Source organism: Cygnus atratus, chromosome 10 (genome assembly GCF_013377495.2).
Source record: "Cygnus atratus isolate AKBS03 ecotype Queensland, Australia chromosome 10, CAtr_DNAZoo_HiC_assembly, whole genome shotgun sequence".
Lineage (NCBI taxonomy): Eukaryota > Metazoa > Chordata > Aves > Anseriformes > Anatidae > Cygnus > Cygnus atratus.
The window spans coordinates 9,729,387-9,756,051 of record NC_066371.1 but is presented as its reverse complement, the minus strand read 5'-3'; the positions used below and the strand labels follow the sequence as shown (position 1 = coordinate 9,756,051).

Genomic DNA, 26,665 nt, shown 5'->3' with positions numbered 1-26,665 from the left:
CCAGCTGCTTGGGGGGGGGGAGGGGGCAAGCAGAGAAGGCAACGGGGGGGGGGCCGCCTGCTCAGGACATAAACTTTATTTCTCTGTTTTGGCACAAACGGAGCCAGCCGAGGACAGCTCCCGCTTCCCACCGGGTGCAGGATCGGGCCCACGTGGGGCTCATCCCGCTGGGTCCCCGGTGTGGGCTGTGGGGCGGGGGGGGAGGACAGGACACGGCTCTGCCCGGCCCCGCGCCCCCTCCCAGAGCAGCATCTCAGAGCTCGATGGTGTCGCTGGAGAGGCTGCGGGCGTCCACCTGCTTGCTGAGCGCCAGGAAACTGCGCCGGGCCTCGCGCTCCGAGTCGGGGGGCTGGGGGAGCGCGGGGGGCTCCTGGTGGGCCAGCAGCTGGGCCCGGCTGGGCGCCTCCTCCAGGGGCAGGCTGTCGGGCGAGGACAGCCCGTGGCGCCAGGGGTTCCAGCTGATCTTCAGCGAGGAGCTCTCCAGCGAGCTGGCGGAGGCCACGGACTCCCCGCGAGGCCCCGGCAGCTCGGTCAGCGAGGTGCAGCGAGCCAGCCCGGGGGGCTCGGCGGCGGCGTGCAGCGAGGCACCGGAGCCGCGCCGAGGCCGCCCGAAGAGCCCCTCGCGCAGGAGGTGCCGGCGGCACAGCGCCTGGTCGATGCTGCGCCGGAGGTCGATGGGCGACGGCGGGCGGAAGGCCAGGTCCCCCAGGGAGGCCGAGGAGCCCCGCTCGCGGGCGGCCACCACCGCGTTGGGACACTTGGGGCTGAGCCCCGTTGCCCCCCCCGCCGTGGCCGCCCGGGCCTCGTTGCTGTCCTTCAGCGCCCGCAGCGGCAGCTGCTCGGCCGGGTTGCGGATGAGGCTCTTGGAGATGTCGCCGGTGGGCGCCCGCTCGGCGCGGTCGTAGCAGTTGTTGGGGTACTCGGGGGCCTGGGCCTTGCGCCCGGCGCAGAAATACCGCACCGCCTTGGCCCAGCACGAGTGCCCGGCGGCGTCGCCGTGCCGGCCGCCCCACAGGGGCTCGGCGGCGCCCGCCAGCAAGGCCAACCCGGCACCCAGCTCCCCGGCCCGCATCCAGCACTGCGCCGCCCAGCAGGGCCAGCCGCAGCGCCCGGGGGGCCCCAGGCCGCCGCGCAGCCACAGGGCGCTGAACACCTGCAGCCCGCAGCAGGGCAGCCCCAGCGCCCCCGCCGCCAGCAGCGCCCGCGCCCCTCGCCGTAACCCCGGCCCCTCGCGGCGGGAGGCCCGCAGCGCCCGCCAGCCCCCCCGTAACCCCCCCAGCAGCAGCAGCAGCGCCCCGGCCGCGCAACCCAGCCCGTGCAGCGCCAGCCCGGCGGCCAGGCCCAAGCGCGGCCACAGCAGGTCGGCGGCAGCCGGCGCCCCGCTCTGCAGGGCGGCCGCGGCCCCCAGCGCCGGCAGCCCCCCCAGGGGGCTGGGCAGCAGCCGGAGCTGTGCCAGGCGCTGCAGGCGGCGCAGCAGCAGGGCGAAGGCCGCCAGCAGCAGCGGGAAGGGGGCCGTGCAGAGCAGCAGCAGGGCGCGGGGCGGCAGGCGGCCTCGCGCCCCGTAGGGGTCCACCAGCAGCAGGGTGGCCCGCAGGAGGCTGGCGGCCAGCAGCAGCCCCTGGGCGCCCAGCAGCAGGGGCAGGTGGGGTGGGCGCAGCGCCGCGGCCGCCCCCAGCCCCGCCAGGCAGCCCAGCCCCAGCAGCAGGCAGAGCGCGGCCACCGCGTAGGCGTGGGCGGCCCAGGCCAGGCGCAGCGGGCGGCGCAGCTCGGCCCAGCGCAGCGCCGTCGTGTTGGAGCCCCCGTCGGCGCACGAGGACCCCGGGCAGGCGCTGGCACCCGGTGACGGGTGGCTGGGCTCCGGTTCTGGCTCCGGCTCCGGTGGCGGGGGACGCCACGGGGCGCGCTGCGTCGTCACCCAGACCACTCCCCGCCGCCACGTGGCCGAGGGGGACGCGGTGGTGCTGGCGGCGGGGGGCTGCGTCCCCAAGGTGTCTGCAGGAGGGGAGAAGGCGGTTTGCCAGCGGGGTGCCCCACACACGTGGGCCATGGTCACGTCCCTGACCCCCCAGGGAAGCCCCAGCCCTGCCAGCTCTCAGCATTAATCCCTGCGGGCAGTAGATTAGGGCCATCGCCGGGCACAATCCTGATTGAAGGTGGCACTGCGTCCCAGCCGGGTGGCCCAAGATAGCTGCCGCCCCCCCCCACCCCCCAAACCCCAGCCCCAGGCTGGGAGAGGGCTCACCCGCATCCCCGCCTCACCTGGGCGCCTGGTCCCGGGGGATGTCCCTGCCACGGGATGGGTTGTCGGCTGTGGGGCAGGCACGGTGGCATTTGGGATGCTCCCGGGACCCACGGCGCCCCGGACCCGCTGCGGGGAGCCCACGTCCTGCTCAGGGAGCAGCCCTGCAAGGGAGGGGAGAGCTGGCACCCGCGGGGGCTCGGTCACCACAGGGGGGTGGTCCCCACGTTGTGCCAGCTCCTACCTGCATAGGGAGGGCCCGGGGGGGCCGTGCTGGAGATGGGCAGCGGTGTGGGGCTGGTGCCGAGGGCAGCCCCTGGGGTGGGCTGGGGTCCCTGCAGCCCCGTTGGCCTGGCGGATGCCGTGTCCCCGGCGGTGGCGTTGCTGAGCGGGGCCCTGCGCGTGCTCCTCTGGTGGGCAGGCAGCGCCCAGGTCCACGTCTCAGCCCTGCCCTCCTGGGCCACCTCGGGCACCAGCTCCCAGGACGGGGCCCCCCGGCCCCCTGGCTCTGCCAGCAGCAGTGGGACAGAGCTGGGCAGAGCCAGGGAGGGGCTGGGGGGGCTCCCTGCATCCCCTCGCCTGCCCAGCGGCTGCACGGAGCCAGGGCTGGTGTGGGGACCCTGTGCTGGCCCCGTGCCTGCAGGCTGGGGGACAGGGGCAGTGCTGGGGGGGCCCCGCAGCTCCTGCACTTCCCCAGCGGGGCCCGGGGCTGCTGGCTGTCCCCGTGTGTGCGCCTCTGCTGTCCCCGTCCTGGTCCCCCCTGACGGCTCGGGGGTCAGGGCGATGGTGGACACGGTCGGCCGGGGGCCAGGGGTCCTGGCTGGCATGGTGGCACTGTGCCTGGATGGGGACGTTCCCTGCCCAGCCCAGGGTGGCCCCGGGGAGCCTGGCCCCGTGTCCGTGGGCACCTTGGGGGCCGGCGTCCCCAGTGCAGAGCCATGGGGCAGCCATGTCCCCCCCCAGGGGCTGTCCTGGCCTTCAGCCTCCCCTCCTCGCCAGGCGATGAAGGGCTCCTCCACCACGGCCGGGGCTGCGCTGCCTGCCAGGCTCATCCCTGTCCCCCAGGGTGCCCCGGTGACAGCCTCCGGCTGTGGCAGCGGGGACCAGCGCACGGGGCTGCCGCCCCCCCAGTGTTCACTGTCGGGGGTCCCAGCACCGCTCAACTCCCCCGAGGCGTCCCAGGCAGGGGACGGGACCGGCTGCTGGTGTCCCCAGGACAGGGCATGCAGGGGGACCCTGCCCTGCTGGGGGGTCCCGTCCGACGGCAGCTCTACTGACAGCGTCCCCCGGGCCCCGGCGGGGACCCCGGTGGCCAGGAACAGCCCCCAGGTGACGAGCCACGCTGCAGCCATGGCGAGCCCTTCACCCTGGGGGAACAGGGGGCTCGGTGAGCTGGGACCCGTGGCGGACGGCAAGAGGCCACCGGTGCCGTGCCCAGGTGCAGGCACCCAGCACCACGGCACACGGCGCTGCACCGCACCCGGCACGATGGGGGGGACCCACACGCAGCCCCCCCCCGTGCCCAGCAGAGCCTGGGCCCCACGGCGACCCCGCTGCTTGGGGATGGGGCAGGACCCCCCCCACCATTCCCGGGGCCCTGTTCCCAGCTGTGTCCCCCCCCAGCAGGCCCCATCCCCGGTGACCCCCATTCCCCATCTTCCCGTTCCCAGCGTCCCCGCTGCGGGCGGTCCTCGGTGCTTGTGCCGCCCGCCCCCAGCATCCCCGGTGGCCCTGTGCCCGGTGTGCCCGGTGTGCCCAGTGTGCCCGGTGTGCCCGGTGTGCCCGGTGTGCCCGGTGCCGGCGGCCCCGCTCGGGCGCGCACCGTTCACCTTGGCGCGTCCCCGGCTGCCTCCCCCCGGGGATGCCCGGCCCGGCCCGGCGCGCCCCCGCCACACGGCTCAGCCCGGCCCGGGGCCGCCCGGTGCGGCGGGGCGGGACCAAACCGGCACCGGCGCGGCCGCCGCATCCCGGAGAATCCGGAGCGCGCCGGGCCGGCCCCGCTGCCCGGTGCTCGGTGCTCGGTGCTCGGTGCTCGGTGCCCGGGCCGCGGTGCGGGTCAGCCCCCTCCCGCCGCCCGCAGCAGCCCGGGAGGCCCCGGTGCCGGTACCGGCAGCGGCCCGCCGCAGCCCCCCCGCTGACCTGCCGGTGCCGGTGCCGGTGCCGGTGCCGGTGCGGGCCGGGCTCTGCGGCGGAGCGGGCGGCGGCGGCGGCCGGTCACGCGCCGCTCCGAGCCGCGGGCACCCGCGCCGGGAGCCCGCCCGGCACCGGGAGGGGCGGCGGCGCGGCGGTGCGGGGCGGCACGGCACGGCACGGCTCGGCTCGGCACGGCGAGGGGGCACGAGTCCCGGGGAGGTCCCCCTGGAGCATCGCCTCCTTAGGGCGCCCGGGTCCCCAGCACCGTGGGGCCAGGCTGTGGGCACCGTGACCCCAAAAGGTGCGCGGGTGGCGCTGACACCCCCTGCCCCTCACCTGCTGAGGGGCCCTGCCAGGGTGATTAGCTAATTAGCTAATTGGAGAGCTGCGGGCCCTGCCAGGGCCTCGGCCAGCACCTTGGCACGGCCGCAGCGCGGCAAAGTGGCAGTGGCTCAGGGCTCTGCGCCACACCGCGATGTGCCCTCGGCAAGCCCCGGCACCGCGGGGATGCAGCGCACCCCAGGTCCCCTGGCACACACCCGTGCCCATGTGCCCCCAGCCCCAGTCCCTGCCGCAGCCCAGCCAGGGGCACTGCGCTTCTGCTGGGCTTGCCATGGGTGCACGGGGCATTTTGGGGCCCTCATCCCCCTCCCTGCAGCACCGGGGCTGCAGCAGCCTGCTGAGCGCAGGGCTGGGGAATTTGGGCAATGCCGGCACGCCTGGCCCCACAAAGGCAGCAGGGCGGGCGGCTAATCCGGGGATTAGTGCTGGGGAGGCCGCACGGGGGGAGCCGGGCAGCAGCAGGGCCCAGGGGGTGGCCGGCCTCACCCTACAGACGGGGTGGCCGTGGGGCCAGGCGTGGGCCGTGGTGGCGGGGCCAGCTGTGCCCCACATATCTCAGCCACTGCAGCGCGGGGAAAGCAACCACATCCCCGTCCCCCTGTGCCGTCAGCGGTTTCCTCCTCTGCCAAGTGACTCAGTGCAGGTGGGCCGACGGGAGCCGCCGCTGCACCGCAGCAGCTGCCTCTCTGCCTGCACGGCCGAGGGAGCAGAGCGAGGGACACCGCCTGCCCTCTTTATGTCCCGCGCCACCTGGGCGTCACCGGCTTTTCCCCGCTTTTGGGCAGCCTTTCTCCGGGGCTGTCCCCCAAGTAAGCAGGATGAAAACGTGGCGTGTATCAGGAGAAAGCAGCCCCTTCTGGCTGCCCCCAGCAGCACGGAGCCCCTCTGTGTGTCCTCATGGCAACTGAGCATGGGGCGCTTCAGCGAGGGCTGGGACGAGACCCCCAAATACACATGCCAGCTGCCCCACAACAGCAAAGGCCCTGTGCGAGGGGCAGCACGGCTGGCTCCGGGAGCTGGAGACTGAACTCGGTGACCACACGCCCTGGAAATCCTCGCCGAGGGGTGGGAAGCGCCGTGCCGGCAACGAACGCGAGGCAGGCTGTGGCTCGCGCCCCCGCGCAGAGCCGTGCACACACTTCCATTTTTGTCTGTCGGAGCCAGCAGGGGAGTTGTGGCGCGGCGCAGCCTTATTGGGATAAACGCTGGCAGCAAAACCCCTGGAGGAGACCCTGAATGGGAACCAGCGTGGGGCCGGGCTGTGGGGCCAGGTGGGACCCGCTGCTCCCCGGGGCCTTGCCCCACGTCCCCCCCAAGGTGGCCGGTGCGGGGGGAGCATCGCATCCTGCTGCTCCTCACTACACCCGGCTGCAGCCCCTTTCTACAAAACCATCGCGCACAACCCCGCCACGAGCCATCGTGTGGGAGGCCGGGGGGGTCCCCTACGCAAGCCCCCCCCGTTGCACACCCCAGCATGTCCTCAGGGTGCCGGCCGGGCGCGGGGGCTTGCAGCAGAGACCTCCAGAGGTCCCTCCAAGCTCAGCGATGCGCTGCCGGGCTGGCAGCCTGCAGCACGGACCTCCAGCCTGCTCCAGCCCCGCAGACACCGACACCGGTGCTTCCCCAAAACGCAGACAGAGCCTCAAACCCCTAGCAGCGGGTTGTGCCCCGCAAAGCTGCTGCAGTGCAGGGAAGGCAGCTACAGAAGGGAAATGCAAAGGGAAGGGACGCAGACGGTGCTGGACGCCTGCTGCTGCCTGCAGCTGTCGGCCGCAGGACGGCCTCAGCAGCCCCCCTGCCAACCCGGGGGGACCCCAGAGATTGGGGGATCCCCAGGCCTGCCCATCCCCACCTTCTCCTCGCTCATTAACACCGACAAATCAATGGTAAAGCGTAAGGGCAGTGGTTTCCTTCCTTAAACACCAGGGAGGAGCTGAAAACCCCTAATTCTCCCAGTGCCACAATTCAGGGGAGCCAAACAGCTAACGAGCAGCTCCCTGCTCACCTGCTGAAGCAGGACCTTGCCTCTCCCAAAGGAACAATACAAAAACACACGATATTTGTGCTGAAACAATGGCTTTATTAAACTCAGGGAAACTGTCCTAGCCTTTCCCCATGGGATGACAGCACTGGGCCGTGTGGATTCACAGTAATAGACCTGTTCTGTCAATATCGAAATGCTTCTTTTGCCAGCAGCAGAGATCAAAGCTCAGAGGTGACAGAAATATTTGAAGCAGCGGAAACTTACAGTCATGGCTGGATATCCTGGGAGGATTTGCTCTGCAGGAACAGGGGCTGCTGCTATATATGTCAGGTTAGGTGATCAGCTGGCCCTTTCTGACTCAAAATGTGTGTGTCTGGAATGAGTCCGAACTAGAGAATTACAGGTCTCTAAAGGATGAGGAATATCCATCGATTACTGTACCTGTTGAATTTGAATGTCACTTCTTCTGGCTTCTGAGAATCATCTTTGGAAAGTGTAAGTTGGGCAAGTCCTTGATTAGTTAAGAGATACGTGGGACAAATATGACAGAAACTAAATAATAATTTCCTGATTTTCCTGAAACCAAGAAATTTCAGCCTAAAAGGAGAAGAAACACCATACTTAACAAACGGAGATGCTGGGATTCTGCTTTCCTCAGCTAAACTGCCCAAAGCTCAGAAACAACTCTCGGGACAAATCTTAACCTTACCAAAATCAATCAGAAAAATACCCCCTACTTCCTAGGGAGCTCAAAATCTGAACTGTTAGACATACAAACCAAAACGGAGACTACGAGTGAAGAGCAGAGCTAAAGCCTCCAGCTGCAAAGATATTATTCCATATATCTAGATGAAAAGTTTGGAGCAGATCTAAGTGCTCGGTCTGGCAGCAGGAGAATCAGCGGTGTGTCTGTGATCTGCCAGCTGGTTCCTCCCCGCTGAAAGTCTCCGCAGACACTTCTTTGCTGCGTAAATACAGCAGTAACCACAGCCCGAGGCATTTCTGCTGGTGGCAGGGGATGAAATAATACAGGTCCACTCAGCCTTCCAAGCCATAGGAGACCTTCCCTCAGCTCCCACGTAGTCCCTGACAATATCTCCAAGTGGGCAGTAACTTGTCAAAGCATGCCAGGCACGAGCCTTGCTTGTTTCCAAGGGCTGCAATGCACACGGGTCACTCAGCTCTTCTTGCCAGTCCCAGCAGGAGCTCACTCACCTGCGTGGGATCAAATTCAGGAGACTGAGCAGGTAATGCACCTGGAGGAACAAACTGCAACTGAGATGACCATGCCTGCACTGAAGACTCTGAAAACCAAACGAAACCCCCCTCAATCAGAATAATCGCTATCAAAAACTAAAGAGCAGCATTCCGTGCTCTGCTGGGGCAGCGCATTGCCAGGACACGGCTTATTGGAGCCTGAAGAGCAGCTCATCTGCTTTCCACCTGTTGTGCTGCACAGGGAAAATACATTCTCCTGGGGAGAGGAATCCCAGAAATTCCTCCTTGCACTGGAAACGATCACTCTTTTCTTGTTTTCCACATTTCTCTTTGTTTTGTCTGCAAGTTGTTGCACGCCTCTATTGGAGCATGGCACAGGTAGGAAATTCTTTGTAAGCCTCGGCTGAGCACTGCTGAACATCTGTTGATTGGGAGCTGAAGAAACCGGGTTAGAGTTTTCTAAATTGAGAGCAACGGTGTATCTGGGAAAGCATTTTTTTCTGGAGCTTCCCAACGCAATAACCCTGTTTGCCCTTACTTGCTTCAGCCCACCGTCAGCACATCTAGAGAGCTCTCCTTTCCTCTTGCTGGGGTATGTTTTCTTCCTCTCCATTATTTTATTCCAAGGGATCCTTCCTGACTTCTGCTTTGCTTTGTTCCCTACAGCTACATTCTCCAGCTCATGGTCTGTGGATGAGTTCCCGTCTCTTTGCCCGGGCATGTTGTTTTGTACAAAAAGGTGGCAAACTTGAGGCCGCCTCTGTTGCGATGGTGTCACATTTTTAAATCCTGTAGTGCTTCTCCTGATCACCTTCCTCAGAGGAGTTAGCAGAGACACTTCCTGCGGTACGGGGCAGTGTTTCTTCTGACTCTCCCCAAGAAACTGACTGTTAGCACAGCACATACAGGGATGGGTAGCACAGCTCTGCGGTCCCAGAACAGATCTCACCTCCTGCACAGAAGTATTTTCTCTGCCACACACCGCTCTGGCAAAGGGGCTGACTTTGCCTCCCGAAGCTGTGCTGAGGTCTCTCCCAGGTGTCCCGTCCCCGGTGGGCTGGCTCCCCACGGGCAGGACTCCGTGCTGAGATGGACCCAAGGTGCTGCAATCCCCCCTGCCTTGGCAGCACGGACAATGCTCTGTCTCCTGACGTGAGGCACAGCCCTGACATGTGCCAGGGGAGGTCTGAGAAGAGTCATCCGCCATCCGAGGGGGAGCTCTGGCACTGGACATCAACGTGTGCAGCTCAGCTAAGGCACTAGGGAGCTTCAGGGAGCCTAGTTCTTCACACAGCTTCAGGTGCTGATCGCTCAGCTGAGCTGGCAGCGACTCCAGGCTCTCCTTCAGCTGCTGGACACTGGATTTCACATCTGAAATCTCCACGTCTTTCTGGGGAAGCAGTGAGCAGAGCAGAAGCAGTAAACAACACATTAAAAGGTACAATAATAGGATTCACAGAAGAAATTTCTGGTTCTATGCATCGGTCAGATCCCATAGATTGGGTATCAGCCCAAAGATTAGCAATTTGCATCCGCCTGTGTAATACGTATTTCAAACTGTCCCACAAGTGTGGGAGTTTTGGGATTGGGGCACACTCCTAACCCCCTGTGGTGCCCCTCTCACAGAGCGTTGCCCTCTCATGCTGGCATGTCACATCCTTGCCAAAAGCAATTCCTCCAGCAGGGTCTTTGAAAAAAACAGACCACTCTGGGAGGTCTGGAGTTCGCTCTTTTGTCTCTGCCACCCACTTATTCTTTCCTGACCTCTTTTCTCCTCCCTCTGGGAAGCCACAGGAAGGAGGCACCGCACTTCTGCAAGATGCCCTCCCTTCGCAGGCATCAACTCCTCCAGCAAAGGCACGTGCCAGCATGAGAAAGCTGTGCTTCATCGTGTGCCTGCCATGACAGGGCACTGTTGGGCTCCCTCCTTACTGACCAGGATTTCATCAGAGCTTACAGCACTGTGAGCAGGCTCTTGGGTAAGCATCAGTCAGCAGCTGGCCTAGAATTAGCATTTTAATATGTCTTTCCCTCTTCATTATAATAGGAGCAGTCTACTTTATAATCCTCTGTCTGAAGACACTTTAATATTCAGTTAATATTTTGAAGAAATTGGAGAAATTCAGACAGAAGATTCAGAATAAAAGATTAATTTCTCCACTTACGGCTGCAAGTCTCCTCTCCATCTCCAGCAGCGCCTGCTCCATTTGGCTTTTATCTGTCAGGGCTTTCAGCACCAAGTCACTGTGACTTTGAAGAGCATCTTGCACTAAACAGGCAAATCAATAAAAAGCACATTTGGCCTTTCATTTGTAAATGTGAATAAAGTACTATCAATACTATTGCTACTTCCTCCACGGCTTGGCATGAAATACTTCACTGTGCTGTGCAACCAGAGTGATTCGCCAGCTGAGATCTCCCCAAGCACCAAGCAATGAACAACAGGGTGCATGTTTAATGCAAAGCACTTGAAATTTATAAGATGCTGAGTACAGGCCAAACCTCATTTACTGTGTTCTATTAATATGGCAGCCGGAGATGAAAGGCTACGCGAAGCTGGGGAACTTGGTTGGTTCAAGGCAAGGAAGGACGAGGCTTCATTGTCTGTGAACTGTGCTGGGAGAGGGACTCACATGGGACTGGCTCAGCCCTGTATAACTGACCCTCTTCTGTGGCACAACTGGTCCACGATTTTGTTACACAATTCGCCAAAATATTAACCTCCTATGTAGCTGCAGTTGTTCTTACTGTAACCACTCATGTGCCCTAACACACGACATCGCAGGAGCACAGTTTACAGCTTACATGGAGATGACAAATGCTGAGCAATCTTACAGCAGTCTTCCTTCAAAGCCATACATCATGAAATACAGAAAGAGACGTTCACTAAACACACCTGGTCTTCCCTTTGGACAGCACGAGGGAGGTGTGTGTGGATGATGTGGCTGGGCAGGAACGTTTGCAGGTCGTAACAAAACAGGATGCAAAGCGCTCCTGCAAAAACAAAGCCTTCCCAAGCCAACTGGCTGGGATAACTGAAACTCTGGGTCCTGGACTGCCACTGGGTGCCTGAGAGAGATCTGTGCAAAGCCCGTGTTCCAACAAGTGGCTACAAGAGCTCTGCAATTAATTAATCCTCTTTTTCTCCAAATCCAACATGTTTGATTGACTTTGGTGTCTGCGGCGATAAGAGCCCAGCTGAAGCTGTTCCTGCACGTGGAGCATTTATCTCAGCTCCTCAGGGTGGCTCTTCTCACCCCAGAGAGGCGTGCTCACACACTGCAGAGCCGCAGAGCGCTTGGGATCTCTTCCCCTCCTGCCCAGCTATTTTCATTAAGCTTGCAGGGACTTAATTATCTCGGTGAGCTCTGCCCTTCTGTCAAACTCTTGATGGAATTGGCCAAAGAGTTAAAAACTATTAGGGAGAGACAGACAGAAAGTACTTGTACAAGCTTTGGTTCTGTAAAAAAAAAAAAAATCAGGGACGTTTTTAAAAGGTGCATTTGGGAAGGAAGAAAAGGAAGAGATCTGAGCAATTATGGGCTTAATAGTTTGTTCTCATATTGGCCAAGGTTTTAGGCTAGACCTTAAAGGAAAGAGTAATCAAAGATAGGGAGGAAAATGGAATAAAACGGAACAAGACTTTATAAAAGGCAGATTGTGCCTGACTAATGTAATACCCTGTGATAAGATAGGTGACTTTTTAGACAAAGGCAATGCAGTGCCTTTGTGTAGGCTCAAACAAAGCTTTTCATCATGTAATATGAAAAAAGCTGCAAAAAATTGTGAGGGGCACAAAGCCTCAATTAAAGGGAAAAACACAGCTCCTGAGAGGGGTGGCAGGAGGTGAAAACGCAGCTCTGGAAGCACCGCTCGTGGGCCAGTCCTGCTTAAATCTGCCGTGGTGACTGGGTGCAGGAACCAGAAGGGCGCTCAGGCAGCCAGAAGGTGGCACAAAGCAGTGTGCCAGCCCTGGGGGACCCAGACCAGGTGAGATATGGCAGTGCGGTGTGTGGAGGTGCACAAGCTCTGGCTGCCAGGAGCTTCTGTGCAAGCACGGCGTGGCTGGAAGCCCGTGCACAGTCCTGGCCATCTACGTGCAAAGAAAAATAGATTGAACTGGGACACGTGAGGAGAAAAGCTACTAGATAATTAAGTGCTTAGATGATAATCTCCTCTTATGAAAGGAGATTGAAAGCGATGGGCTTATTCAGCCTCGTGAAACAGGGGTGTCTGGTGCTGCAGGGGCTGGCAGGCGCAGCAGGGCCGGTGCTCCAGGGACTGGTGGCTTGTGAGAGCTCCCTCCTACGTGCCGGGGGTTATTTTATATTCACTTGTCTTCCTCCAAAGCAGTGGTGCTTGGGCACAGAGCAAGCTGCTGTCCTCTGGGAGGAGGAACCCTGCGGCTGCCTTGGCCGTGCATCTTCCTCACAGGCCTCGAGTTAAATGCTGCCTGGATGGGGCTCGGGAGGAACTTCTGCACCTCCTCAGCACAGCCATCACCTTGTTCTCCACAGAGCATGGCTTATTTCTGAGGATTACCTGCACATATTTCAACTAATAAGCAATCTGGTCCTGCAGGCAATTCGGTTGCCCCTGCTTGCTCTCTCTGCAGAATTTAAGCTTCTGCTCTTTTGTTCTGACAGATTTAGATGTTTTTAATACATCAACGGGGGAAAGTTGTGACTTGCAGGATGGGTTTTTAATGGTGGGGTCAATGTTTCAGCGGGCCCTCGCAGACTTTGCATCTCCCTGCTTAGACCTGACGGGTACCTGCAATCAGAGAGCAGGTTTTGGGAAGGCTGCCAGCCCCTCCAGGCCTGCAGTCCTACCAGGAGGACGAAAGCAGCAGTGACTGAAGCAGGGAATTCCCTCACGTCACTTCAACGTGTTCCAGCTGTATGCAGTGAGGCTACAGGAAGGCTTACCTCCACACACTGCTCTTCCCCGTACGCTAAATTTTAATTCTGAATTATTTTTAAAACTTTCTGATTTCCCTAGCCTGTCTGTTCTTCTACAACATGGTATCCTCGGTCTATAAATAGCACTGCATCCACTGGGCTTGTGATCTGCGTATACGTTTGACTCAGCACAGCATGCTGCAGGCAAGCTACCAACAGCCAGCCTTTTGGATGTGCCTCATTTGTACGTGTAGGAGTATTCTGCAAGAAAAAAAAACACCTCGGTACAGAGGGGAGGCACTCTCCTTCCCTCTCTGGCTTCCACACCAAGGAGTGTTCAGACTTGCCAAACATTATTAAACAAAACAAAAACGGGGGTTGATCTCGACTGAAAGAAAAAGGCATTGAGGTGGCCGAGCCAGATCACATCAAGGACCCTGTTAGTCAAATCTCTTGTCTTTAAAATGCTGATCATTTGAACAGCTGCTTCAGAGAAAGTTTTCTTCAAATAAACCCTGCAGCAGATAGTTATTGAACAACTCAATCATAGAGAAAAAATCTTTACTCGGTTAGAGGGTGGATTATGCATGGGCTTGTGCCTCTCTTCTAAGGTATTTTAGTCTAAACAAAACAGATTTTTACAACCTGGAACATCGCAATGCTTGGATTTGCTGTACCATTGTCTTTGACTGCTACTGGTTTACAGTAATAACATACGGAATGTGAAATCTGTCAGGAGAGAAATCACCGCAGGCTCTCCGGGTAGGTCCTGCTGGGCCCACCGAGCGAGCCCACCCTGCTGCCCGGTGCTGCAGAGCCTTCGCAGCAAATCCGCCTGCTCTGGGGTGCAGCTGCACTCCCAACAGCTGAAAATTACAGGCTGAGCAGCCGCAGGAGGGAGTGTCGGTCTCCAGCCTAGGAATATTAAACACCAACTGCTTCTGATGCCTATCTATCGTTGTCTCTGCCATTCATCCTGGGGTCGGAATGACAGCACGGAGGCTTTAAATAACACCTTGGGGGGAGGTTGGTCCCCCCGTGCCATGGTGCAGTAGGGAACATGGGAGGTGGTATAAACCTCGTGAGACACAAGCAGAAAAAACAGCTATGGAGTTTGGCAGAGCACTGAGCTTTCTCCATAGGCAGTAACAGAGCTGCAGACGTTTAGAATGTCACAGCTGCATCCTGCTTGGGCATACCCAGAGCGGTCGGCTGTCAGGTTTGTGCCTGCTTAGGCTGGGTCCCCTTCCGCTGCACAGGAGAAGACATCTGCAGCAGCAGCCTATGGGGTAAGCAGCCCCCGACCTCTGCCTGCTGCACAGCACATTGCTGTCCTATGGCCTGAAGTCCTGAGGTGTCACGCTGGTGGGTTCAGCATTTACCAAGACAACTACACATCCTCCTGACATCCATGCCAAGGCCGTGCTGGAGTCTGGTTAAGTTCCTCACCTCGACAACTTTCACTGCCGGTCACTGCATGGCTAGCTATGGGAAAGGCGTTTCTTTTATCAGTCTTCAGCTTTTTGACTTTTCAGTCGATATAAATGCAGAACGTAAGGGGGCTGCCTGGGTTTCACAGCCCAGACCACACTGTTCGGAGTAAACATGGTCAGATCACACCAGTACAAGCACAGCGAATTCCCCTGGAAACCTTGCCAGCAACTTACTGGGCCTGGGGAGTCTCCCAGTGAGTCATGTTTGAAAACTGCCCATCAAACACTGGATTTTGTCAGAGAACTGCATCAGCTCGTACCTCTGTTAGGGAAACATTGCACATTTTTTTGCCACCACTGCTGGCAGGAGGGGTAGAGGACTGTTTGTGGTCTGCTTGCCGGGAATATGCTCCTCATTTGCGATGAAGTGTTGCGGAGGACATGGCTGTTGTGAGTTGTCACAGCTGGAACTGCCAGATACCAGAACAGCAAAGCAGTTCGGAAAGGTCTGAGCTGTGAAAATCAGGATTTGTATAAAAAAATAAAAAGCTTTGATATAAATGTGGGTATATAAATGAAAATGAGGATAATAAAAAAATAAATGAGTTAGAGGAGATGAAACCAGAAAGAGTGAGCAAATGGTGATCTGGCAAGTCAACCAGAGAAACTCTACATAAAGTGGAAAAAGAACAGAGGAGACAGGGTCTGCTTGCTTCTTTACATCCCTGTGCACAGCACACTGAGATGTGGGCAAGGAAGAGAGCAGCTGTGCCTCTGTGGAACCTGCTCAGGCAAATGTTCTCTCATCGCCAGTGCCAGACACAGCTCTATCCACTGTGTGCCTGCACATATGGACAGACGCTCAGAAGAGAACATTTTTTATCTTATTGCACAGAGCACGCCAGCCCAACAACATTTGGAAATGCTTTGGAAATATATTTTGAAAAATATTTTCTGTTTTGTGTGTAGACTCTGCCAAATCTACTTGCTACAAAGGAGGCCTGTGAGACTCCTTACATGCTCCTAATGAAGACAGACTTGATTTCAAGTTATACCTTTCTTTACTTTGCAGAGCCGTTTGAATGTCCTGGCATACGACTTCTGTCTCTGAAGAGAGCCTCACCATCTTCTGTATTCATCTTCTGCATGTCAAATCCCCCACTACCAATGATTTAACATCTCCACCTTGTCACCTACAACCCACGGTGTGGTATCATCAACCACCAGTATTCAGTGCTTTATTGGCTCTGAATTTAGTTCTTTATCACCAAATTTAGGAATTTTACACCAGCCTTTTCAAAGGAATTGCCTCAGTTGGGATCTTTTCAAGGCACTAGTGCAGGTATTTATGTGGTGGGAACTTAATTATCCATCACTGTGATACCAGTGAAACGGCAGTGTTTATCAGCAATTAACCAGTGACAGATGAACCTCCCAGAAATATAAAAAGAACAACATTGTGGAGCATGTGATGTTTTTCATTATATATTCAACATTCTGCAGCATGATACATTACAGAAAGTGCCAATTTTTCTTTTCAATTGCTTTGAAAATCTAGCAGCAGGCACCTCTGGGAGGTTTCTCATTTCATTCAAGGCACATTTATTTAAAATGGTTATGGATAAGAAACAGGACAGCTGAGCAAATGGTATGGAGGGAAGAGGGGGAATTATGAACAATAAATTTGATTTTCAATGCCATGACAACTATTTCTGTGCAAGAGGTATATAAAATTAGGCAAAGCCCTGCCTCAGAGTGGACAAGCTGAGGCAGTGAAGTAATTAGGAGATGGGCAGATGCGTAATAAGAGGCTTATTGTGCTGGCCAAAACAGACAGATTCTTGCTTACATTAAGGTTCCACCAAGAGCAGTGGCCAAGCACAGCAAGGGAGTGTTCTTAGCAAAACATGATTGGTATTTCAAACGTACATGCTACCACGGCCTCGTGAAAAATGCACCAGACTCCATTCTTTTTGCCTGAGAAGGCTGCAGTGACTTAAAGGGTATCTGTCAAAGCTGTACTTCATGGAAGCCACATTTTACTGCACAGTAAACATCCTAGTGCTTTTGGGAAGGTCTGTTACCATGAACTCACAAGGTATATTGTGCACTTCTTGCATGTTTTGAAGCTGGCTTCTTGTTCTTGCACAGAGCAGTGCAAGCAGAGAACAGAGTCCTGACAGGGTGTTGATAAAAAATAATGGCAGCATTAAAAATTACTGCACTCTCAAAGGCTCAGATCTAAGCCAAATTAGAAACAATTTCTCTGAAGCACTCTCCCTCAATAAAGACTGCTATGACTAGCCACTTCAGAGACAGAGCTGTTCAAAAGTATTTTACATTATTGGCTTTTTTGGGAGGTCACCCTTTCATCACGGTAAAAGTGCATCTCATTACTTGCTTCTTACCTAGGAAGAGCAGTACCAATTTTGCTCATACGTAAAATGTAATCACTTCAAGCATTAAAGGGAGATGGAAAACTTCAAACTAACATGAATATTTGAGAAAGCCTTAAAAACTGAAAGTAGACATTCAGGATTTCAATAACTATCTCATTTTTACTGTGTATTCCATTAGTGTACCAGATATAGTCTAAAAATGCTCATACTCCAGGCAGAACACAAAACCAAAGAGATGCATCTGTCTATACATGCATGGTGTCTAACCATGCAATGCTCAAGTTCTTTGACACAAGAGAGCAGAGAAAAGGTAAATATAACCTAACAAGAATGGAAAAGCAAAGTCCATACTGTGAATAAGTCCTATTTTGCTATTCTCCCTTATGAGTAGCAGCTGTGAGTGGCATGGCTTGCATAGTTCACCCCAGCTTGGAGACAACATGCAGACATCCAGCAGTTTGACTGTGCCCTCTGCTGTTAACAGAAATACAGAAAGGACTCACGTGTCTTGGAAATGGTTTCTAGATGAACCAAAATGGATTTGTTTCTCGAATTGAACATTTCTTCAAACTTGTCCAAGCACACTTGCAGCTGCAAAAGTGAAGAAAAATGAAAAAAAATAATACATTGACTTTTATTTGTGTGCAAAAACAGCCCAGAATGCCATACAACAATGACTACAACTCACTGCTGCAATAGGCTGAAAATGGACATCTATCTGTCACTTGGAAGAGTTTGTCCATCCATTGGTTGCAACCCCAAAGGGGGTATGGAATGGCTCAAATGTCTCATAAAGTATTGCAGAAATCTTAAATTATTTTGCAATAGAGATATTCATCTCTAAAAAAAGCATCAATAGCAACATTATTCTAATTATTTATTAAAAGTTATGGGGAGAAGAGACCTTCAACTTCAGACAGTGAGATACATTTTATTTACTTGTTCTTGAGGGTAAGCTACTTTCTTCAGGCAAGAGGAAAGAAGTTGTATTTGCAGACAGCCAAAGGCTGTTCTTGCTCCCAAGCCCCAGAGAAATTCCATTGCTGACTCTGAGACAGGGCCCTAAAACCTGTGACCCTAAGGACTGGCCACAAAGAGGATAGCATGTGAAAAAAAAACATTGACAATTGTTGGTCTACAGTATGTAAGTGTTCAAGACAAACAGTATACCAATTCAAATATCAGCACAGAAAATGAGAGAAGGTGAATGTTCTGCAGCATTTCTAATTCTTCCTTATTCTGGGCTCTGAATTTGAAGTAACTTACCCCTTGAAGCCTGTCGTTGATACTGGAAATAAAGGTGCTTAAAACCTCTCTAAAATGAAACAAAAACAAAAACAAAAACAAAAACAACAGAAGGAATAAAACAGACATGTAACGTTACTGAAGTAGTTAGAAACTGAAAAGATCACAGTAAATGTGAGATATGAAATACTGCAAGGCATAGTGCGGTGCACAATGTAAACAGAAATGTGCTTACTTCAGCAGACATAAACCTTTGAAGTCACATTACTTGTTTTAGGAAAGCACAGATTCTGCTAGGTAGAGTAAGAAATATATATAAATATAAATATAAATGTATATGTGATATATACACATATATCACATAGAGGTATATACATATTTTTTTAACTCTCCCAGTTCTGGCGTAGCATTTCTGCCTCTCCCAGAAGTTTCCGAAGGCATTTACATATGTTAATACTAACTGTTAGCTGCTGGGGTGTTACCACTGCATTAGCTACTCCGGAAGAACCCAGCCTTGGTGGAGGTGACGTGCCAGTTGCTGAGATACATGAGTATTATATTTGGACTAAAATAACTGTGGGAAAAACAGGGAAGAAAACTGCGGCATCAACAAAGCCCAAGCCAGGAAGAACAAATACTGCAAATCCTTTTCTCCCGAGATTATGCCTGTGGTTTCTGTTATCCACCCTTTTGAGTTGAGCGAGCCTATCAGGAACCAGGCTATATTCATGATTAACCTATCAAACAAAAATGCAAGGACTGTTGCTAAGCAAAGCAATAACCTATTTCCTCTCTGAAGATTCGGGTCATTTTAAATTGATCATTTAGTAATCCAAATTGCAACAAACAGAAAGGTGGAGGCCAGGTAGAGGCTAATTGTGAGAATTAGGCAGGGCTTCTGAAATATTTCTAGCCTTAGGAGAGGAAGATGTTCTTCTAATAGTCAAACTTGTGGGGGATATAAATGGATAAATTACACATTTATCGCTGTAAAGATAATATAGTTATTTATATAAACATGCTTCTAATCTGGGAGTGCATCTGGAGCGCAGAAAGAAGCATAATTAATATAAAGAAGAAATAAAGGATAATTAAGAGTTCTGACTAAACATTTAAAACTGTGTGTCCATTCCTCATAATTCACTTACAAAAATCTTCCTCTTCTCTAATAGGCACCAGAGCATCAGATTTTGCATTATCAGAAGCATAGTGCCCGTTGCAAAGGAGAAAGAGATACACAGTCTGATCTGATTAAAGGCTTTTAACAAAAATGTGTTTCACTTTGGATGTTACATTACAAAATGTACAGAGCTAAGAATTATTTATAGGTGCACTGGGGAGCTTGCCATCTTTCATTTTTGAGATTGAAACTCTTAGCTTAATCCTTAAAGTCCTAGAGGACCTACAGGTACATTTAATTCTTAACATCTGACAAAGAGCTCATTAACAAATTACACTTGTCTGTTCCCAAAAACACACATACAAAAATCCCGTATACCAGAAAAATTATAGAGATATGTACAGGTTTATAACATTGTAATCATTTCATCTTCCTCTGCACACAAGTATGCCTGCAATCTCCTCATTTGTCCTAAATGTAAATGTCATCCTAGGAGTCCCTTTTATACAGTCTATAAAATTTTGAGAGATATGGTCTTTCACAGAGGAAAAAAAAAAACAACAACAAAACCCTTGCTGATTAGATAAAGAAGACAAAGGTAAATTCAGGTTATAGTTTTGTTGTTCCTTGTGGCTTATGGCTGAAAGCGTTACATAACTCTCATCGCAAGTAAACCTTATTCTCTTACCTTGTGACACTTTCCAATCAGAGATTATCTAAAACCTGAAAAGACACTTTTCTTGGAGAAATCTGCAGCTACGTCATGTATGACTTTCAAGAGGAGAAGGAGGAGCTGCAGGGGATAACAGATTTCACAGAAAGAATTTGCAGTGGATGACTACATACCGATCATATTTGTCCTTTATTTTGTTCTTATTCACTTCAAAATTTTCCAGGACACTTTTCCCTCTTCCTGCACCGAAATTAAGGAAGCCTTTTTCTCTTGTATCTTCATCAAATAACTGTGGTTTTGTTTGGTATTTAGTAAAAATACTGGGCTCGCTCTGTTGCACAAAAGAAAGAAAAATGTTGAAGTATAAAAATAATCAGAACATTAATTATCAAAAACTATTTTTGTACCAAGTGCTTTGCAGACAGAGGGTTCACAGTGATTGGATGTGACAGATTAGATCGGGTGAGGAGATTAAGAATTTGACGAGATTATTGTTCACTTAGTGTGCCTAGTTTGATCGTCTCCCTGTGGAACTGAAACTCAGACTGAATTTCTTCAGACTCAAGGCTTTTCCATCATCCTGACTGTTTTCACTTGGTTGCAATCATCAGTTGCGCAGATTTTTTTTCCCTGTATGCTCAACACAGACACTATAAAATAATTTCAGGGTGCTCCCTGTCCATTAATCTAAAGGAAACCCTATTGAATTTCCTTTTGGGTGACAGCTGTTTTTCTTTTTTGTTTGTTTGTTTTTTTGTTTTTGTTTTTTTTTTTTGTTTTTTTTAGCTGTTTTTCACATGCTCTGATATACATTTCAGAACATGAAAATAACATTAGTATGAAAGCAGTAAAGACCTTCTTCATTCTATACACTTTCCAGACACTTTGTGACCAAAGTAGAAATGCCTTTTCCTTAAAACATCAGAAAATGCAAATTTCGTTAAATTGTTTTCTTTCATCCTGAAAAGTGAGTTTCCTTTCCTGCATCTGATGAAAAGCCACACATTTAAAGGACAAGATCCTCAGCAAAACGCAGGGGACAACAGACAGGATCTGGAACTGAACGGCTGCCTAGGGCCACAGGGCTGGCACGACTGCTCTTTCCTAATCTTTGCTCTCAGGTGTCTTTATTTGGATCTGCTGGTATCTGCTAGTGGTGCAGGAACTATTTTAGTGAGGCTGGTAACATCAGAGGCCACATGCTATAGGAGAAAGATTTTGAGCTTAGAAGCTCTTCATCCAAAGTCATTCAAGCATCTGCCATAACAACAATCCAGCAAGGTAACTTTCAGGAAATGGAGTTAAATACTGAATACCTCTGTCATTCCTGCAGAAAGCTAACAAAGAGAAACACAGTACTGTTCGAAGAGGGAATAGATGAAATATTCTATCTTAGCTAGCTGGTCTAAAGATGTTAGATTGAGAACAATTTCACATTATGTTAGGTATTAAAAAATGCGATCAAATAAAATATCCCAATAATAGTCATATAAATAAGTTTTTTCACCAACCAGGCTGCTATTTTGTCTAGTTACAGTAAATATGTACTCTTCTTACTGTATCAGCAGATAACTTGATTTCAGCAGGCTCAGCCAATTTTATCACCTGTTTTCAGCATTTTCCATTAATTTAGATGGTGGCTGTGTGTCTGTGCAGGGCTGAACGGGGGAGCAAGACTCACGTCCTGGGAGTTGTGCTGTCCCAGCTGTGTGCCCAGCTCCAGCGGTGCCGCTGCCGACTGCACGTTCTCCGGGCAGAACTGGGAGCCGAAGAGCAGCTGAGAATCACTCAGACTCGAGTAGTCACTGGGAGCATTGCTCCGGATGGAAAACTTGTTAGGCCTGAAATGGGACAGAGTGCGTTGAGTGAATCTTTCTTTTCCCTGAGTGTCACCCCAATAAACCCTTCCCAGCTAGCCTTGGCTTTGTGCTATGTTTCTCTTTCTGTTCCCCTTCATAGACACAGCTCCTGCCAATTTACCCCCCAGGACTGTGGTACGATGCCAGGTTCCCTCAGGTAAAGGTTTCCCCACCAGTTGTACTGCTTTTTGTACTGTCAGAGCCTGCCTTCAACTTTTTTTTTGCTGGCAAAGGCAGAGACTTCTTCATTTTTCGTATTCCATTGCTCCATGTTTACAAGGTCGGATGAACTGCTTAGGCTAGGTCCACATGTACGAAATACTGGTCCAGGCTTATACTCCCCAAATTAAGCTACCAAAATGCAAGAGATGTGTTGCTGCCTTTGGTGCTGTTTCTCAGTATCAATAGATGAAATCCTTTCTTCCACCTCATCCACCTGTGCCACTGTACAAAGCCTTACCCCAGCCCTCCCACAGGAACAAGAATTTCACCACATAACAATTCCTAAAAAGGGTCAAGGAAGAAACAAACTGAATTAATTAAAATCTAAAGGTTTACTAATAAATCACAAGGACTTTCTCCTGATCAGGCCTGGCAAAACAGTGATAAACAGAACGGAATTAGAGATCAAAATTAATGAAAGAGACTCTTAGGCAGACTCTTCCATAACAAATCACGTAACTAAAGTAAAAAAGAGCAGGAGACTAATTCGTATGTCTAACAAAAGATGATCACCCCAACATTCATTAGCAGTGACGTGTTCAGTTTAATCCCCACTTTTGGAAGGAGCCCAAACACCACACACACAAAAGGGAGAGGGTTTAGTGGGAGCATTTGAACTGCTCAGCCTCCCTCTTCTTCATATAGCGGTGTCAGTGACAATATCATATTAATACTCCTGGCTTTAAGCTCACCGAGTACACCGAGCTGCGGTCAAAAATAGACAGATGAGATATGAGTTTGTGGATCCTCAAAAAGTCTGATAAATCTGCCTGAATTCAAAACCTCCCTTGATCTTTCTGCGGGCCCCAAACCTACCAAAAGAGAAATCTGAACACAACTTTTACTAGCACAGCTTCCTGTTTCCATCTCAGCTACGCTTTGTACAAAAGAACTCACTTTAAATCTGCAGCCCAGAGTATGTCAGGAAGAGACGTGAGCATGCAGGCTGCCACCACCCCGTGTGGGCAGCACGCTGGTTAGAAATGTAGGTATCACATCTCCTGCACCAGCTTCTAAACCCGTCTGTCTTTTAGGCAAGAAAGCTCCCTCTTAATTGAGGAAGGGTTTTTACACTCCCCAAGTGCTTTACTGCCAATACACGGTTCCATAACCCCCTTTGAAAGCGTCTGGTGCACCTGGTGAATGCCACATCCCTGCTGTTGGCTCGGTCCCCTCACGGCACCTGATGTCTGAGCACCAGGCTGAATGCAAGGAGCTCCGCTGCTGACGTTGTGGGGAGCCGTGCAGCTCAGAGGTCTCTGCGAGCTGGGTGACTTCCCAGCCTCACTCTGCACTGACACCATGACCAAAGAAGGCTGTAGACGGCTCTGGAGCCTCATTTTTCTGTCTGAAGTCCTCTCTTGGTGGTTAGTTTAGGAATGACGGCACTTCTGCAGACTACGGGGGGAGACAAACCAGATGTCTCTTTGAGCACATTCTTTCCCCCGAAAAACAGATTTCTTTCTCCCTTGCTAAACGCTGCTGGCAATTGATTTGCTAACAAGGCCATCTGGACAAGGCATCAGCCTGGCCATGCTTGGGCCAGGCCTACCCGTGACAGCGAGATCAGACAACCACGGATCTCTAGCCACCTGACCATTTCCTTCAGGGTGCTGGGCTTCGCGGGTGCGTGACCTGTCCTAAATATAAACCCTTCCTTATAAACACCGAGGAAGCATTCTAGATATTCAATCCTGGTTAGAAGTTCCTCCTAGGTGATGCAATAGTTTATCTCAGGAGAACTCTTAGCTTTCTGCTAAAACGAGCCATTCCCTGAGTCATTCGTGCATTTGTGCCAAGAGTGTTCCTATGCTGTTTGCACTACTGGATGCGTTCAGAGCAAAAAAAAAGACGTAGATATGTAAGACAAGCGCCATCACAAGCTCTTGTCAGCTCCAAAAGTGCTAAATCATACTCTGCCAACCATGGAATGGTTTCTTTTTCCCACCTAATTTAATGCAAGGTATTGCAACATTGGCAACTCCGACACTTTCTGTAATATGAGCATGACCTCAAAAATCCGCAGCCCTCTGCATATCTGGGGAGTCAGCTAGCTCTTCGTAGTCTCAGTTTCCCTGTTGTCAGTGTGAATACCACCCCCCCAAGAAGTCAGATCTTTTTGGAGCTTCTTGCATTTTTCCGAGTTCCGATCAGCACATCCAAATACTTCGGCATGACCAGATGTGAACATGTCACCTTTTGTTTAAAGGGTCTGCCTTGCCCCCGAATAGCTGTCAGATACAACACTCCAAGAGAAATACAGCACGCAATAAGTCCCCTCCTTGTGTTCCTAGATGTTCCTAGGTGCATCAACACACTAAAACATGTAACTGTAGTGTCATAGGCCTTATTGGTCTGTAAAAACAATTTTTACTCTGTTGTTTGGATCCACCTTCATGTGCCAACACCAAGCTTTAAGAGTCAGTTGGAAAAGCAAAGTGAGTCTCCTACAATTTCCAAAATAACATTTATTCGTGGTGCTGCTGTGATTTTATTTAGTTCCATCATTCGCCCTGAACCTGTGCCAACATCCCTCCTCTTCTGAAGCTCTGTGGGTGAAGCTCACTTACACCTTCCTGACATATTTCTTCAAAGTGCAGCAAAGCTTCTTTCCCCAAGAAGAAATCTTTTTCTCTTGGTAGCAATCTTGAGCTGTATCAGTGCGATAAAGTTCCTCTTTTCCTGCTTGCTATCAAGAAAATCTCCTAGCCCTTTCTGCTCCTTCTCATTTAGTGACCAGGACTGCATCACAACAAATCCAACTGAAATGCTGGACGCTCCTTTTCACCTGCTCTTCCTCACAGCTTTATTTTGTATCTGTAGGAACTGTCTCTAGCTCTACTGTGCTGCTCTCGTAGTTACTATTTGCTGCCTGTCAAAGTGTGCAGCAAACAAGCAAGGATCGGCATTTGCTTAGGGTGCAGAGGAGAAACTTTGGCATCCAGGGGGCTTGGAGGAGTTTAAATGAAGGAGTTCTAGTTGCTGCTGCAGCTTCCAGCCATTTACCATCACTTTGCTGTAAACAGCATCAGCATAACATTATTTTTCTGTTCCCTGTCCTCTGGAACTGAATGACCTGCTTGTTGTAAATCGTTCATTCCATTGTTGCATTTGTATCCTAAAAGGAATTTCTACAAACAGATTTTGGCACCGACCCTAATGTATTAACCACAACAGGATCCCTATAGGTTATTCAGCTCAGACACTGCCTCCAGTTTCCAGATTTCAGGCTCAAATTCCTTCCGCTCTTGTTTTAATTCCTCAAGGTCATTTTTACTTTCTGTGAGCAACTCCATTATTCATTCCAACGTGATTCAATAGCACCCAGACATTCCTCACCTTGGAAACCGCGTTAGCTCTTTTGTCCTGAGCAAGGAGCCAGTAGTCGGAGATTTCTGCGGCACAGCCTTGTTTACTTACACAAAATTTATCCCTGGCCGCATTAGGAATTAGACATCTGGAGGTAATTTTTTTGCCCCCCAGTCTGAAGCTGTCTTCCAGCCTGCATGGTACATTCAGTTTCTAACTCCTCCAAGGCTTAGGGTTCTTACAGCTGCTCATTCATTGGCATTGTCTTGGCTGTCTCCTTCATTTTCTGCTAATTCTGGGACCTTAAGGAGACTTCAGAATTTGTGGCTCTGCTACGTGGGATGGAAATTCATGAAATAATGGATCGAGTAAGGCTGTTAAACTTGGAAGATGTTTCTCAACAGCAGAAATATGACGCGTAGAGAGCAATGGCCCAAGCAGGCCTCAGCTTACAGCATCCTTTTTGAACGCCTCTTTAATATTTTTATCATGTATTGGCCTTAGATGCTCTCTGGCAGGCTTTCTGCTTCTGATGTCTTTGGAAATAGGTTTATTAGTAGTTTTTATGCCTCTAGCAAGTTACTGCTTTTCACATGAAACAAGAAAATTCTGGTAACTGCAATTTAAAATCATAATATACTGTTTTCTATTTTTACATTTTTAATTAACTTTACTTTCTTAAAAGATACCCTCTCATTTTCAATAGTCTTCTTTACCATGCCATTTAACAGTGTCATTCTGGTACCAGTCCATCCCCAGTCTGATCTGATAGCTTGTAGGCATTAGTTCTGTGCTTCAGTATGAGTCTGAATAATGGGGCTCTTCAGTATGAGGTCTAAATAATCTCTGTGCCTCAGGCGAACATTTAACCCTTTTGCCTGTCCCTTTACATTTATTTTATCAAGACTTCTTATTTCTATGTCAATATCTTTTTTTGAAATTACACATTTCTGTGGTGGATTTTTGGCTTTTGTTGCTCCTGCAGAGATGCTGAGTCCAGTTCATTATTGCCACTTTTACAGCAGCACCACAAGAGTAATATTCTGAACGAGGGTCTTATGCTCAGCTCGAGACCAAGGCAAGATGCATTTCTTCCCTGGGAGTTCCCTGGCTGAGGCGGGTATTTACGGTGCTGAAAATCTAGTTTCAGCATCATGCCCCAGCGATGCTTACCCAGTCGATATAAAGCTAATTGAAGCATCATTGCTTTTGTGACCGCTATTCTCAGGTCCTCTGTGCTCCTCCTCCATGTTCCGTTCTGGCTGGGCAGTCAGCAGTACAGCTCTAATACGACATTTTCCCTAATTAGGTCTGGCATTTCAATCCACAAAAAATGTGTTGTTTGTCGATACACTTAAATTGACTCTAAGCTTTCTCCGCTGTATAGCTGTCACTTTATTGGCCTCACATCCTCCCACCTTCTTAAATAATTGGAACCCTGATATTACAGTGTCCAACTCGATAACTTTCCTTCCGATGAGTTTCTAGGATCTCTATTATGTCAATATTTGTACATTAAAAACAGGTAAAACGGGGACTCTGGTTCCCCCATCCTATTTCTCAGGCTGCCAGCAGTCACAGAGAAGAT

At 51.6% G+C, this 26,665-nt stretch overlaps 2 protein-coding genes across 2 annotated transcripts; both read right to left on the bottom strand.

Moving 5' to 3' along the window:
- Nucleotides 1-64: 64 nt before the first annotated feature.
- On the bottom strand, nt 65-3,591 carry PRRT3 (proline rich transmembrane protein 3). Its single transcript, XM_050712765.1, has 4 exons — nt 2,893-3,591; nt 2,484-2,745; nt 2,260-2,403; nt 65-1,992 (listed from the first exon to the last, which is right to left on the bottom strand). Exons 1-4 carry the CDS (start codon nt 3,589-3,591, stop codon nt 254-256), a joined length of 2,844 nt encoding a protein of 947 aa, XP_050568722.1. The 3' UTR covers nt 65-253.
- Nucleotides 3,592-6,775: 3,184 nt separating this feature from the next.
- IHO1 (interactor of HORMAD1 1) lies at nt 6,776-26,327 on the bottom strand. Its single transcript, XM_035546985.2, has 8 exons — nt 26,251-26,327; nt 22,461-22,473; nt 21,369-21,569; nt 19,861-20,018; nt 17,916-17,964; nt 17,153-17,240; nt 10,082-10,185; nt 6,776-9,306 (listed from the first exon to the last, which is right to left on the bottom strand). Exons 1-8 carry the CDS (start codon nt 26,325-26,327, stop codon nt 8,026-8,028), a joined length of 1,971 nt encoding a protein of 656 aa, XP_035402878.1. The 3' UTR covers nt 6,776-8,025.
- Nucleotides 26,328-26,665: the final 338 nt, after the last annotated feature.

What these genes read in the sequence shown, in the direction of transcription:
- PRRT3 (XM_050712765.1), bottom strand. Translation starts at nt 3,591, where the DNA reads ATGGCTGCAGCGTGGCTCGTCACCTGGGGGCTGTTCCTGGCCACCGGG. An exon ending in GCCCCCCCAGCACTGCCCCT is followed by an intron (nt 2,746 to 2,892) that starts GTCCCCCAGCCT and finishes CTGCTGGCAGAG; the next exon opens with CCAGGGGGCCGGGGGGCCCC. An exon ending in CCCGGGCCCTCCCTATGCAG is followed by an intron (nt 2,404 to 2,483) that starts GTAGGAGCTGGC and finishes CCTCCCTTGCAG; the next exon opens with GGCTGCTCCCTGAGCAGGAC.
- IHO1 (XM_035546985.2), bottom strand. Translation starts at nt 26,327, where the DNA reads ATGGAGGAGGAGCACAGAGGACCTGAGAATAGCGGTCACAAAAGCAAT. An exon ending in GACAGCACAACTCCCAGGAC is followed by an intron (nt 20,019 to 21,368) that starts GTGAGTCTTGCT and finishes TTTGTGCAACAG; the next exon opens with AGCGAGCCCAGTATTTTTAC. An exon ending in ATAAAGGACAAATATGATCG is followed by an intron (nt 17,965 to 19,860) that starts GTATGTAGTCAT and finishes GTTTCATTTTAG; the next exon opens with AGAGGTTTTAAGCACCTTTA.